Consider the following 16,573-nt stretch of genomic DNA (forward strand, 5'->3'; position numbering starts at 1 on the left):
ATCATGTCAGGAATATGCCAGTTACGCGCAAAAAGTTTTCGATGTAGACGGTTTTACTTTTGGAGAGGGCGCTGGGCTTTCACTTTGGACACAATGCACACGGATGTTGTATTGTTTACACTTCTTCTGTGGATCTTCGGAACATCTGGGAGGTCACTTCCAAGAGGACGCACGCTCAGCCAAATCAGGTTAGATCAAATATTATACCATTTTCGTTTTATGAGTTACCATATTCAGAACTGTTTTAAAATTGGCTGCCAAAATATATATATGTTTTTGTTAAATCGTTGGCAGTCGTTTCTTTGATAGCTCTATGCAATCGTGCTGGAGACATGGACACGTCCTCTGGAAGTTCTGGTGTTGAGCTCATTTGTGGGCAACTGGTTCGATATGTCATATATAAATTATTTGATTAGCCTATACGATTATACCAATACCTTCAACCCAGCTCCCCCTCTAGTGTAAATTTTCTTCTCCTTTTGTTTTCTATTTTTATGCTGTTATCTCTTTCTTACATAGTAGTACTGTATATTTGTATGTCTCTAAATGTTTTGATGAATTGAAAATGGATGACCATTATGTAAACAAGGCGAAAGTCTTTTTCTGGTCTTCATCCTCTTAGCAGAACTTGTATTGAGCTGTACTGTATTGTACCCATTCTGCAATCTGTTAATACAGTTTTCAATCAATCAATCAAACCTGACTTACCTAAAATCCAATCATGACAAAAACTATTAAACAAGCACAAATACAATTACAATACCCATGACTGTAATAGCTACTAATGAATTACTCACATAGCCCAACCAAATTGCAGTGACAGAAGGGGCACTTCACAAAAAAAAAACTAAAAAAACAATGCTGATTTATTTTGCACATTTAAGATAAGATAAGATATTCCTTTATTGATCCCCTTGGGGAAATGCATGCATCATAGCAGCATGGGGGAGGGGGAGGGGAGGTACAGGTAGTAAAAAAAAAAGCAGTGTAAACAATATAACAAATCACCATCACACAACACACATCCCAAAACTCAAAACAGATTTGAACACATTCATTTAGTTTTGACAAACAAATTTACACTCAATAACAAACTGAATGAATGTGTGCAAAACTGTTGCATGTAATGCATGGTGTCCTCCTGTGTGTTGAATGTTTCAACATGTTTTCCTGTATGTTGAATGTTTCAACATGTTTTCGTGTTGAATGTTTCAACATGTTTTCGTGTTGAATGTTTCAACATGTTTTCCTGTGTGTTGAATGTTTGATTTTTTAAAGGTTAGGGTAGGTCTTCAATGGACACCTTAAATCAATATTATTATATTATATTTAGTGTATTCAAATGTCCTTCAAAAATAATTTAAGGCCCAATCCGTGATTTTAATTTAGTTATCAATATTTCACATAGGCATGAATAGTTTGTCCTGTAGATGGGAAAAAATATATTTGGAACTTTCTTGATTAATTGTAAATCAGGATATACCAGCAGTAGATGTGTTTTACTCCAGTGCAGTATTTAGAAACATTACCAACGTAAACAAACCTTTGCCACAAAATATAGTGAATACAATTAAAAACTCATATTTACTATTTTCTACAGTTAGTCCTCTAATCAAGAGCTCATAGAGAATGAAAACATGTCTCGATTACTATTTTTCATTCGAGGGTTGGCTCATAAGAAAAATGCATGTTTGACTATTTAAAGTTCTATCTCGAGTTTGGTCCAAAGATGAGAGTAAACACCATCCAGGTATGTTTTCTCAGATCATGGAGTGAATGAGCAATTAGCCAAAATGACAGTTGGCACATTGGTTTGCTGTAAGCAGGAGGATTTTGACACAGAGGATTTTGACACTCCTATGGCACGGGCCAGTTTTATGATGATGTAATGCTATTTATTCTGATTTAGGGATTATATTGGGACTGAACAGTGGAAGGGTGGTGACAGTAATGGTGTTGGTGCACAGTTCCATTTGAATTTCCATGAAAGCACAGCCAGCAGTTCCATACAACAAACAGGGTGATTAACTGGCTAAATGTAGCAAATACATATTGACATTCCTAGAAATGAATGGGCAAAGACTTTATGCATGCTCATTCAATGCCCTTAATTTAATAAATTATTAATAATATCAGTAGCTAGCTACTGCTGAAATGTACAATATCTCTGTATACTCGTATATTGGATTAAATCAATTAAAACATAAAAAAAATTCATAGACTATGTTGACAATAGTCACAGTCCTACTTGGACAAAACATTTTCATCAATGAGAAAGCAGATAGTGCAGAGAGTGAAATAGATCACAAATGGAATGGTGGTATTACTCTCAGCTCTGCGGCTGATTAATTATTCAGAATTCTGTAGAAATCACAGAGAATCTCATCGAATGGAATATGTTCATATATACTGTATGTGTTTGTTAAGCAGCCACTGTTGTAAATCAAGACCTGTCTTGGTCTCGAGAGATGGAGGTCATTATGGCTTAATCTCAGTCTCTGACCCCATTTATCTTGGTCTTGTCTCCGTCTCGGATGTACTGTAGGTCTCTAATTCCCTCCTCAGTAAAACAAAATGGAACAATGAACAGATTGTTGGTGCTGTCCTGTCGGTATTTTGCTGCTGATTCATGTGCTGTAGACCACACTGTGTATAGGCCTACATTTTGATAAATGTACAGTATGCCATGTTAGTATGATAACAGTATTGTAATCTCAAAAGCTTTGTGATGAATGTGTTTCATGGCTGTCCTGCATCGTCTCTGACCCAGCAAGCAGGTGGTTGTGCCTGGCGTGTGCTGCCTGCAGTAATAAAGGGTTTTGTTACATTCATGGTGACAAAAGGTGACACTGCGTGGTTAGAAAAAACACTTACCCAGATTACGTAACCTGTAATCTGAGTGTGTTAATGTGCTATTTGATTTATTGCCATTGGCATGGCTTTGGAGGGGGCTATCTGATTGGAATGCAAAATGACAAGATCTCAATATAATTAAATGTGATTTGTGTTTTTAAATATACACTTAAATGTAAATATCTGTGTTTTTTAGAGATGACTATTTTATGATTTGTTTTTCTTTTCTTTCATTTTCTTTTATTTTACATTATTTTATAAATAATTATTTTAAATCAACCATCCCCCTATTAATTACCCTTTCAAATATACTGAAACAATATATAAAACAATGTTGAATTACTGTTGCAATGTTACACTGTTGATTCCCACCACTCTCCGAGCCTTCAGCCTGCAGGCCTACATAATCGGTACATCTATCACCCCTATAAATCAATAATTTTGATTGTAGAGATGACAATATGGTGGGAAAGTGTAACATACCTAGCCCAAAACAACAAGGCTGGATAACCCCCAAGCCCCACACAACTCTCCCCGGCTCTGGAGATAAATGGCCAGACAATAGAGAGCGTTGAGGAGTACAAATACCTTGGCACCACCATCGACCACAAGCTCACCTTCAAGACCAACGCAGAGAATATCCACTCTGCCAACAGCGACTGTTCTTCCTCAGGAATATGAGGAAGCTTCCGGTCATCATTAGGAAGGACCAGGAGCCACTCAGCAGCATCCACAAGAAACGGACAATTAAGAAGGCCTCTAAAATAGTTGAGGACAACACACACACCCTTCACACCCATTACAAACGAATGCCCTCAGGCCGTCGATACAGAGCTTCAACACTGAACAAAAGGGGCTTACAGTAGGTAGCTTCGTGCCAACCTCCATCAGACTGCTGAACACCTAGGTCTGGTGGAGGCCGGACTGCCCCCCCCCCCCCCCCCCCCCCAAGGACTTTGGACCACCTGATGGACACATATCACCTGTATTACTATTATTTTTTACTGAAGCTGGTGTTTTGTGAGTATCTATGTGACTGTATGTTTGCCCAGGGAACAAAATAAGCACACGCCATTCGCCAATGGCTTGTAGATTTAGGTCGCTTTCACATATAGTTTTGGTGGACTCGGTGCGGTTCTGGTGGTGAAGTTGCAACATTGTTGCATTCTTCATTTGCTTCGCCTGCGCTCACATAGCAATTTGTCAAGCGCACCGAACTTTCTGAACAATGTCACGCGGTCGAAAAGGGCGCTCGTCTATTGGACACAATGGGGAGTGGAAATCCCTCCCCTTCAGGAAGTGAAATGCGGAAATACACAAACTGCGTAGCAGTGATAGTAGCAGAGGCGTGGCATTGATAGAGAGTGGAAATGTGTGTGTGGCTGCGAGCCCGTGTGTGTGCGCGCGTGTGTGTGTCTGTGTGTGTGGACTGCGAGCCATGTCTGACTCCAGATCAGCGGATCACCCAAGTCTGTCCATGAGACATGTTTACACAGTGTGCTTGTAATGCCGCGCCATGGTAATAATAAGCCGTGTTTTTTTCTTCTTCCTTGTTCTACCCAAGATGCACAGTTAGATATATAGATAGATAGATAGATAGATGCAGTGTGCTGCGCGCGGTATTAATAATAATAACAATAAGCTGCAGTGTTCTTTCTACCCAAGATGCCTGACTGACTACGTTTGGGCCGCGTTTGGTCCGATGAAGGCGAACCGAGACCTATGTTTTTTGGAGGACCGAGTTCGCGTGTTTGGTCCGCGGACCGGGTTCGACTGCGCATTCACACAAACCCGAAAAACCGGACTATCGACTTCTGGTCCGATAGTCCGGACCAAACAGCCCCTGTGTGAAAGCGACCTTAATGTTTGGCGACTAGAAATTAAGATCTGCCCGCCACCTGGTGGCTAACAAAATCCACTGCATCAGCGGGAGCTTGGTGCTGGATTTTGCGAGAAGCATGCAGCTGCAGAGCCACAGAGCAGCAGTGTTTTCAGCTCCGGTCTGGGGACCGCTCAGCAGCGCCCCCCACCCAACAGCTGAATTGCCAATGGCTGAATTAGAGTACTGCACCGTGCGGGCACCGCTGGTAGGTTCTGTGGCTCTGCAGCTGGATGCTTCTCGCAAAATCCAGCACCAAGCTCCCGCTGACAAGATCGTTGTCATTCCTGCTTGGTGAAGCAACGATGAAACAAATGTAATGATTGTTTTGTTCATCGCATTGGCTATTTAATTTTAGCCTATTTTAATACAATTCAAATAATCAAATTGTGCTTAGAGGGAATTATTTTCACCGGACATTATGACCGGAGAGATTTAAATGTTCGGACTTCAACAGACTTCAACTTTTTTCTCACAACGGGTCAAGTGCATCTAACATGCTTTGCACCGTCGCCATTCCTTTATGCCCACATCGCCCGAAATGAACGTTACGTTATCAGAGGCAGAGCAGAGCCATAGAGAACAGTGTGGACTGAGGAAAGGGAAATGGGGGGGGGGGAGTTTGCGTGCGTTTGGAAAGACAATGAAGTCAGTCAGGAGTATATTATAGTAAACTGAGGATTACTGAGGATGGGCAGATAATGTTGATATTCAAATATAAAAAAGTTTCGAGAGGAGTGGAAGTTTGAAGACAGACTAGACTACAATATGATGCAGGGGTGGTGAGTTGAAAGTGTGTGTGATTGATTGATTGATTGATTAAAAAGTTTATTAACAGATTGCAGAATGGGTACAGTACAGTACAGCTCAATACATACAATTGTTAAGGGGATGCAGACCAGAGAAAGACTCGTCTTGTTTACATCAGGGTCCCCCATTTTCAATTCATCATAACATAATATGATGTGTCCCGACCCCACTTCTATGTTTCAATAAATGATTTGCATTTAAAACTTAACACTGACTCATTCCTTCAGTCCACTCAAAATTATGCTAATATTCCTTATGTTGTTTATGATATTAATTGAAAATAGCATATGAGTGTATTATAGTAATAATAACACATGGCGATATACTAAAAAGCTATTTATAATTTTTGGCTGGTAAAAATTCTACCTGGCTGGTAGTTTTTAAAATCTACCAGCCAAATGGCTGGTAAGTCAAAAAGTTAAGTTTGTTCCCTGTGTTTGCCCTTTAACCACTGCACAAATGAAGTTCTGTAAGGAAAATAAAGTAATTTGAAGTTCGAAGTTGAAGTTGAAGCAATCTGACACAAAGGAACAATTAAAATGCTCCTCTGCGCATCTCTATCACGGTTGTGTTTGGAACCCAATAGGCAGACAAAGAGAAACGACAGACAGGTCTGGATAAAACCCAATATGGGTATATTTAATAGAATGGTCAATGTCCAGGGCGGTTAGGTGGCGTAGCGGAGATTGCGTTCGTCACCAACCCCGGAGCTGTGAGCTGGATTCGCCTGTTCGAATCCAGCTCACAGCTCCGGGGTTGTCACCAGCTTGGCTGGCCGTTCACACTAATACAATTGGCTGTATTAGAGGGTGGGAGAAGCTGGCGGGGTGGGTCCGGGTTGTTGTAAACAGCGACTCCTACAGTTTGGTCGGGGCGCCTGCTAAGCGCGGATAGGACCTGAGTGGGATAGTGTGATCCTTCCACACGCTACGCCCTCTCAGGGAGGATCCGCGCTGCCAGGTGAAAAGAAGCGGTTGATTGGCTGGACGTGTGTCGGAGGAAGCACGTGATAGCCTCCACTCTCCCAGATGATCTGACTGTGGGGGGTAAGTGCGCAGCGACCAGGAAGGGGATTGGGAATTGGCATACGACTAACATTGGGATGGGAGAAAATCGGAGGAAAATGGAGGGGGGAAAAAATCAAAAAAAAAAAAAAAAAAAAAATTGTCAATGTCCAGGCAGGGGTCGATACACAGGGGTGATACTCATATTGTCCAGGGGGTGTGCGGGGACAACAGAGTCAGACAGATGTCAATCAGAGCAGGGACAGGGATAGTCAGCCGGGCAGGTATCAGAGCAGTTCCTTGTGAGCCAGCCAGTGTCTCCAGGTCTTCGCCGAGCAGGCTGAGGAGAGAGGACGAGAGTACAGAGTTAGACACGGTCAAAGAACAACTAGAAGCATCAGAATAGTGAATAAGAGCAAAGTAACACGACTAACTGGTAACAAGAGTTCACGATCTGACAGCTTCTCCACATCTTGGGAGGGGTTATATCCCTGATGTACATTTACATTTACATTTAGTCATTTAGCTGACGCTTTTATCCAAAGCGACTTACATGTTCTGTACGACAAGCCATCAGGAAGGGCACAACTCTATCAGCTGAGCAACAATGTTCATCAAAGTGTTGAGTGCTACAGTGTAGGTTAGTTTATTAGGACAAGTGCATGACAGTAAGTAATGTAATATGCCTACAGACGTCAGATCAACTGCCACGCTGAACACCACACCTGCACCTACTTGACCATAATGAGAGCGGGAGAAGGGGAAAGAGAGATAGAGAGAGAGGAAGGGAGCACTGCCTGGCAGGAACCATGACAATCTCAGAAGAATGAGCTGGCAGCTAAAGTGTTCTGTGGCTGCACCAGCTAATTATCATAAAGAGGATGGAGATAATAATAATAATATTCAATTTGTAGGGGCGCTTTATATTTGTGGAACAAATCTCAAGGCGCTACAGTGTAGAAGAACATAAAAACTAGTTAGAGAGTAAATAAAAAAGAACATAAAATAAGTAGGACTAAAACTAGTAAAAGAGTAAAAAGAACATGAAATGTCAAGAGCTAAAACTAGTAAAAGAGTAAAAGAACATGAAATAAGAAGGGCTAAAACTAGTAAAAGAGTAAAAGAACATAAAATGTGTGGAGCTAAAACTAGATAAAAATCAACAAAAGGTTCTATTAACACTTTGGCGACCACTGGGCTTAGTCTAATTAGTGGCTAGAGAGGACCGGGGAATGTAAACAGACGTGACCCTGTTTGTTGAGCTATATCTATACTTTATAGTATTGCTATCTGTTCATTCTCATTGTCACTTGAGTTCATAAACTGTCCCTTCAAAATGGCTTAAAGAAAAAAAATCCATCAATAGGTTGTCATTTTATAGCGCCGTGAATATAAGCTTTATCGCAGATTTCGTCTCATATATTTTCTGGAAAGCTAGTTATGGAGCTAAAGGCTACTAACGTTATATTCAACAGCATTTCCGTTTTATATATGCTAAAGAAATAACACAAACTGCATATGATCCAGGCTCTCCCAAAGCATGTATGGATGAAAGGGGGGCGGCGGGGGACGGCGTTTAGTATTATTGATTACCAATACAGTGTCCGTGTAACTAGCCACATTCACTGATCGAATGCTTGCGTCTCACAACAATGTCTGATCCGGCTGTAATTTAGGTGAATAAGGTCTTACCGTCAGCCCGTGGGATACCCTACAGCATTTCCCCGTTATCGATCGGCATCTGGTAGATCGATATGTCAATTGGTTGATGATAAATCCCCTTATTCCATGGTGAAATCTGCGATTCGAAACGTAATCAACAGTGCATGCTGTTGGTTCGGGATCAGGGTCATATGAAACGCCATTGGAAGGTAAATTATTTTTTTCCATTCGCCCACATGGTATACTGCAGTGGAGCGATGGCGCCCCTAAGAGGATCTGGCCGGTATTGCATGTTCGCGATTGCACAGACGAGGGTAGATCTGCAGAGCCGGTCGGGGATCTTGATCCGGTTATTAATATGGAATAAAACAATAACAACTTGCCACGGCTATTATATAGCTGGTCACTCAGATCCCTTCACTGGCTCCCCGTGGAACACAGGATTGAGTTCAAGGTCTCCCTCCTCACTCACCAGTGTGTACACGGTGGTGCCCCTGCCTATTTCAAGGAACTCCTCACCCCCCAGTCCTCCTCACGCTCCCTCCGCTCCGGCACAGCCTACCTCCTCAAAGCCCCCAGGACTAAGCTGCACACCATGGGCGATCGAGCCTTCTGCTCTGCCGCACCCAGACTTTGGAATGCTCTCCCCATCCACCTGAGAGCACCACAATCCGTCGAGGCTTTTAAAAGGGGCCTAAAAACATTTCATTTTAACAAGGCTTTTGCCTGAATTTGTCTTTTACTTTTATTTTTACTTCTATTCATTTTATTATTATTTTATTTTACTCTTATGTTCTTCCATTTCATCGGTTGTTAGTCATTTTAATTGTTTTTATTCATTTTAATTGTTTTATTCATTTAACTTTTTGTCTATATCTCCTGTAGCACTCTGAGATTCTCGCGAATATAAAGTGCGGTACAAATTGAATCTATTATTATTATTATTATTATTATTATTATAAAACAGGGAGATGACAGGGAGACGACTAGAGGCCTTAGACCTTCATGAACAGGTGGGTTTTCTGGACTGTCTTAACTCATCCAGCGCCATCGCTTAATGAGCCAGGGGGCGCTAGAATGCCATCGCTTTAATCAATGGGGAGACTGCGAGATTTGTGAGTGCTTAAAATATATCTTATATTATAGCTATGGGTCTAATACACCCGTCGATTGTCAGTGAGTTGCTTCCAGTCAACATGCACAAAACAATTATTTTTTCATCCGTACATTTGCGTTTTATACCGTTTTGAATATGAGTATAGTTTTGGTGATTCTTAGTAATCCCAGGAAAAGACGCGATAATAGCGTTTTAGTGGAATACACTAAACACGTTGTAATTTTTCGCCTGATTATCGAATCTTCCTGAAATCAACGCTAGATTATCATTATTATCCTTCCTCGTGCATACATGAAATGGCCCTCATAGCGCGGCGCTTTCCCCACCCCACCTCCTGCACCCAACGGTAAACAGCCACACACACACAGACAGCTTCGATCGCCGTAGAAAGAAATATCAGATCAACGCAAGATTTTATATATAGAGTCCTTACCTGGTCTCTGAAATAATCCAATTATCTGATCGCCATTCCAAATACTGCTCGTGGAGGTCCGTCCCACATTGCCCAGCATTATAAAGGGGGGGGGCAGCATCTCAGATGTAACGTTGTAAACGCTAGTCCTGCCGGAGTATTTAAACCCTGCCCGCACGGCTCAGATCAGCCCAGAAAAGAAACTACACCATTTCTAATAGAGTGCAATACCGGCTGGAAGGCGTAGGCGGTGGTATTTGCCCTTTTGCGAGCTCAGACCCATTCCCAATGATAACATCAGGCTGGATGGATGTAAATGAATGGATATAGCTAATAAAAGTAATAACGATTAAAACCCGACTTTTCTCGTGATTGACGCTGAACGGTTGGCGAGTTAACCCGACTTTTCCCGTGATTGACGCTGAATGAGTTAAAAGAGTCCAAGGATGTGGCGGAGTGGATCTCAGGGCGGTTTTCTCCCCGTCCCAATTTTAGTCGTTGTGCCAATTCCCCCCCTCCCCTACCTGTTTGTTGTGCGCATGTTCTCCAACTGGTCGGTACAAGGGAAACCTGAAGTCATCCGCACGCTTCCTCCGATACGCGTGGCGACAGCCAGTGCCTCTTTTTTCACCTGGCAGCGAGGACTCTCATTGGTGAAGTGTAACGCGTGGGAGGGCACGCTGCCTCCATCAAGTCCTGCCTCCACTGAGCAAGCACCCAGACCTGACCTGTAGGCTGTCCACAACGCCAGATCCCCAACCGTGACTTCCCTCCCCCTAACCCAGCCAAACGGGTTAGTATAGCGATCAGCCCAAGCCAGAGGCAATGCTGACTACGGGAGTCGAGACCGCAGCCTCTTGCATTGGTGACGAGCGCAGACTCCGCTACGCCACCTGATCGCCTCCATTGTCATTTCTATGGACACAGTGAATAAACAAGGCTGCACAGACAATGTGAAATTTCATTATTTAACTTTTCAACTCATTTTCGGTTCTTATTTATAAAAGAGACTAAGCAATATGGCGGGGACAATAACATAATATTATTTGTTCAATAAATGTTAAGGGAAAATAATACCAGTATAGGTAGCACCGGTTAGTTTACTTCCTCTTTGGTCAGACTCAGAGATGTTTGACAGTGGAACACAAGTGGAACATTGTCCAACTCTCTACACAGGAGAATTGGAACAGACACGGTACAATGGAAAACCAAGCAGGGCAGAAGGACTATGAGGCGACGAGGCGTAGACATGGATCCGCTGCAGTGTCGCAGACTTTCCCAGCAAATTCAAGACCTATAAAATGTTAAAAGAACATGCCAACATTTTGAGAAATTAGCCTATCGTCTTCTCCAGAGAGAGACAATAAGATAGATACCAGTTTTCTCTCTGTGCGTTCAGTAGAAAGCTATCTGGCTGTACGTTAGCCTAGCTTAGCACAATGAATGGAAGCGGACATGGTCGGTTAGCCTAGGCCAGGGCTATTCAACTAAATTGTTCAGGGGGCCACATTGTCAGAAACCCAAGGGGCCAGGGGCCGGACTGCCACGGCGCCTCCCCGTGCTATGAATATATGTACACTTGACGCAACCACATTTTCACAACTTTTATTTAAAGGGGAACTATTTTACTATTTATTTCACTATTTGGGCACTTTTACACAATTCCTGTGGGTTTATGGAACACCTCTGTAATATTCTTTTTTTTAATTCATTGTTTTGTATTTCTAATCAAGTACTCAAAAACACGTTTTGAGCCTGGGCTCCAACCACTGTGGGAACTGTGTGGAAACTCAGCTGATTATCATGCAGCAGTGTCTCTCTGACATCACAAATCAGCACATTTTCAGATGACTCAGTTCAGTGAGGGTGAATATTGTGAGAGGAGAATTGGAAGAATGCGCCAATATGAGAATTAGAGACATAGATCATATTAATATAAGTCCACATAGCTAGGAAACAATGCTAAACACTGAAAAAGGCCATTTATAAGATCCCCTTTAACTACATTGCAAAAGTAGTATACTTTTCAAAAAAAGTGCTTCATTTATGTGCAACAACTGCAACATCTCCTCTTCAACATTTCAATATAAAAATAAAATAAAAAACAAACAAGTGCATGATGTGCATATGACCATTCTAACATCAACACTTGAACAAAAAAACACATTTATAGTGCAGCTGAGCTTATGAAAAAGTGCTTCATGTCTGTGCAACAACAGCAAATCACAGCATCTTATTAGCACTTATTGTCGACTCTTAACTCTCAAACATCAGGGGGGTGGGGGGCAGACAGGCCTAGCCTACATACACACATCTAATGAGAGCGATTGCACTTCTTTGACTGGGCAATGGCAGAGAAAGAGGGTTCATAGGAAGTGAGGGCTACCCGCAAACAGTGATGCAAATGCTCATTTGTCAAGGAGGCATGGTTGCTTGTTTTAATGACATTCATGTGAGAGAAACTGGATTCACAGGTGTATGTTGAGCCAAACATTGTTAGCACAGATATTGCCAGCGTTTTTATTTTGGGGAATGTCTTGACATGAATACACTTTATCCAAAATGTTGTGGTGGATTCATTCTCAAGTGCCTGCTTCAGAGCAGATGATGCTTGCATGTCAATTATTTCAAGTTGCAGGAGACCTTCATCAATGTGAAGTGATGCAAGGAACTCTTGTCCTTTTGTCAAATTCATCAAATCAACTTGCAAAGTTTTCCCTCAATTTATCAATGAAATCTGTCATTAATTGAGTGACTTTTGGCTCAATTGTGCGTGTTAACGTTGACATGAAGAAAAAAAAAGTAAAAAAAAATAAATAATAAAATATATTTAATTTTTTTTTTTTTTTATCATGTAATCTTTGGCGGGCCGGTCAGAATCATCCCGCGGGCCGGATCTGGCCCGCGGGCCGCCAGTTGAATAGCCCTGGCCTAGGCATTGTCCAACTAACACCTCTCCCGAAGGCTAACCGGTCATGTCGGCTTCCATTCATTGTGCTAAGCTAGGCTAGCATGTAGGGATGCACGATATTGATTTTTTGACACCGATACCGATACCGATATCTTTATGCTCCTCAAGCCGATACCGATACCGATAACCGATATTTATTGTATTATAATATTTTTTTTAACTGTATATATATATATATATATATTTTTATCAAATTTTTTTTTTTTTTTTTTTAGTATTTATAAGCTCCGACGTCATCGGTACTGCTATCGGTACTCGAGAAATTATGGATTTTTTTTTAGGAATTTAAACGTCGCAAACTAATCTTGTTGGCCGTTGTCTATTATCTCTCCTGCCTCTGCCTGCGAGCGGGCTCCCTCCCACACACACACACTCACTCACTCACTCACACACACACACACACACACACACTCACACGGGTGCTGCGCTGCCGACTCAGTACAGACAGCTCTGCTCTCATAATGGCGGAGAGAACGAAATGTTCAAAAGTCTGGGTCTATTTTACTAAAGTCGATGCTGACAATGCTCGTTGCCACAAGTGCAACAAGACATTTGCCAGTAATGTATAAGCGCTGGTACTTGTCAATGTGGCTGGCGGGGAGATAACGTTAGCTCCGAGTAGAGTAATGGCTGACAATCCGGAGGTAAATAAACGAACGAGAGCTTCTGATTGGTGGTAAGAAGAAGAGGTGGGTGCAAGCCGTGGGACGTAATTGGCAGATCGACTGTCTGTCTCAGAATGTAACGTGACTACGTCACAGCCAAGAAAGGGAGCGCTCGATTTGTGAAAAACTCCCTGTTCCTAAACCACACGCTATCAGTTTTACCACAGTACTGGCAAAACGGGAGGAGGCTATAATAAAAACAAGCGCCCTTCATCCAAATCCACCCACACCGGATTTCTTTTAACCAAAAAATTTATTATATGTTATCGGAGCTATCAATAACGTTATCGAGTTTATCGGGATGACGTCATAATTGCTGATATCGGCCCGATAATTATCGGCCCGATAATTATCGGCCCGATAATTATCGTGCATCCCTACTAGCATGCAGCCAGATAGCTTTCTAGAGGAAACTGGTATCTATCTTCTTGTCTCTCTCTGGAGAAGACGGTAAGCTAATTTCCCAAAATGTTGGCATGTTCCTTTAAAGAAGATGGTTCAGATTTTTAAGACACATACGCTGCTGTCGGGACAAAACCTCATAACTCCATTTTTTGAATTTTTTTTTTATTATATAAATCAACTCCGTAGATCATCCTCCATATGTGTGTGTGGGTTTTACAAAGTTTAAACAATGGGAAAGCATTAAACCGATCATCTGTCTAAACCTCCTAACTCTATTCACCCTCAAATCTGTGTTAGTTTTCTTCATCTGCTGAAAAGTTGGGTTTTTGGAGTTATGAGGTTTTGTCCCGACAGCAGCGATATGTGTTTTGGTTTTTGAGGCTATTCAAGATGTGTAACATTTTGCATTTCTAGCAATTGTAGTGTAAGTCAATGGAGCTAAAAATACACAAATAAGTTCTATAAAATGACATACAATACATCCCAAATAATTTACTGTACTTGTTTACTATATGGAATGATTTTCAAATATGATTTTCAAAGACATGATGCGCCATTCACATGCATTCACAACTTTCGCTGCCAGTCTCTCAATGACCAAAACACAGATGGACTGAAAGGGCTCCCTGTTGATACTAAATCAGATAGGCTTCGTAAAGAGACTCTTTGAAGAGGCGGCTAGGTGGTGTAGTGGGCAAGGCACTCGCCACCAGTGTGGAGACGCTAGGATTCGCGTGTTCGAATCCAGCTCTCCACATTGTTTTCAGTTTAGCTGGTCGTCCGCAGTAATACACATTGGCCGTATTACGGGGAGGGAAAACTGAAGGGTGGGGATCGAACGTTGTGAACAAGCGACTCCTACAAGTCGGTTGGTGCGCCTGCGCAGTAGAATCAGGAAGTGTCGGGGGCAGCGTGAGCCTCCCACGCGTTACTCCTCGACACTGAGAGATCGAGCTGCGCAGGTGAAAAGATGCGACTGCTGTTACCTCAAGTACCGGAGGGGACTTGTGCTATGTATGACTTAGTCCACATTGCAGCCGGCTTGTGGGAGGCAAGAAACAGCGTTCGTGACAGGGGAGGGTTGAATTGGATGATACGAAATTGGGATGGGAGAAAATATAGAAAAAATGGGAGAAAAAGACTCTTTGAAGAGATTATTTGGACCGAAGTTTCTCTTAACAATCATGCAGATTGCCACAGAGAGCACTGACATGTGGTGGGTTGGAATTACTCAGTGCTGGGGGGGGGGGGGGGGGGGGGGGTTGTAGATTCTATAAATAAGTTACTACTACATGACCAAAGACTCAACCCCTTGTCTTGGATTCACTTGTAGCTTTGTTCTATTAAGACGCAAAATCAGTCACTCTTTAAGACATGATAGGTTTTAACATTGGTAGAGTGACGGGTTGGCTTGGTGGACTGGGACCAAGCTGACCGATGGTTCTGGGAGGGGAACAGGATATTTGTATTTAGTTTAAAATAAAATGCCTCATGAGGCGGTCGGGTGGCGTAGCGGAGATTGCGCTCGTCACCAATGCAAGAGGCTGGAGTCAGCATTGCCCTGCGGCTTGGGCCGGTCGTCATACTAACTTGTTTGGCTGAGTTAGGGGGAGGGAAGTCGTGGGTGGTAATCTGGCGTTGTGGACAGCGACGCCTACAGGTCAGGTCTGGGCGCCTGCTCAGCGAGAGGCAGGAAATGGTGAAGGCAGCGTGACCTCCCACGCGTTACACTTCACCAATGAGAGTCCTCGCTGCCAGGTGAAAAGAGAGCCACTGGCTGTCTCCACATGTGTCGGAGGAAGCATGTGGTGGACTTCAGGGTTCCCTTGTACCGACCAGTAGGAGGAACATGCGCACAACAACCAGGTAGGGGAGGGGGGGAATTGGCATAACGACTAAATTGGGATGGGTAGAAAAATAGAAAATCAGGCGGAGAAAAAGAGGATTAAAAAAAGAAAAAAGAAATAAAATAAAATGCCTCGTTGATGTTGTTGCTTGTCTGATGTTTTGTAACTTTTGTAGTGGGGAGATGGGTGGGCGGTATTGATTTTGTCTGTTTTGTCTGCTCATTGTTGAAACATTGAAGAAAAAGAATATCAAGATGCAAGATCGGGGATGTGTAGAGACTACTTCAGAGACAGGGGCTGGATAAAATAAAATAAAATAGTTAACAATAAAACTGTAGCGCATGCATAGAGGTGTGGGGGGAGAGTCTCCATGTTGGATTTGAAGTGAAGGGCATTCATGACCGCAATTTTAGATTTCTACTTATTATACTTGTGTAGTAATTACTAATTAGTATGGACTGAAATTATACTAATAGTCAATTATATACGTTTAAAATATAATATTTTGTATCAGGAAATGGACACTTTGGCCAATGAGAGCAACAGGGCAGTAGCTCATCCCTCTCTGCGGGAGCTCATCCCTCTATAACAACATAGTCACCCACTGAGCCATAAAAGTCAACTATGAACATTTGATGTGAAAAGTCATACTGAGACATTGTTTACTCTTCTGCAGAATCTTAAAAACAGCAACTCGCGACTTCCATCTCTTCCTGTCTGAACACAGTAGTGTTGTTTTGTCCTAAGGGACTAACACCAGTAAGGGGCCACTTCTAACCGTAGCTGCCATGCTGAGTCACAATTGACCATATTGACACGGTGGCCATTTTGCTCTTATGTCATGCTCATGTTGGGATTCTTTTCCACCCTCATAGACAAATCCTCTTGAATGCATGTTGTCACGTCACTCTCATCACGTCAGCTCGGCTTGCAGCATTTTAAGAGTGA

At 42.4% G+C, this 16,573-nt stretch overlaps 1 protein-coding gene across 1 annotated transcript in view; it reads left to right on the forward strand.

Annotated features, from left to right (window-relative positions):
* The window catches only part of LOC311227982 (gamma-aminobutyric acid receptor subunit rho-1-like), a 45,560-nt gene continuing 28,987 nt past the window's right edge, over positions 1-16,573 (forward strand). Inside the window, exon 1 of the mRNA XM_084313866.1 lies at positions 1-188. Within this exon, the coding sequence (XP_084169992.1) occupies positions 4-188 (185 nt within the window). The 5' untranslated portion in view covers positions 1-3. The remainder of the gene's footprint in view (positions 189-16,573) is intronic.

Source organism: Notolepis coatsorum (genome assembly GCF_963971535.1).
Source record: "Notolepis coatsorum genome assembly, chromosome: 5".
NCBI lineage: Eukaryota > Metazoa > Chordata > Actinopteri > Aulopiformes > Paralepididae > Notolepis > Notolepis coatsorum.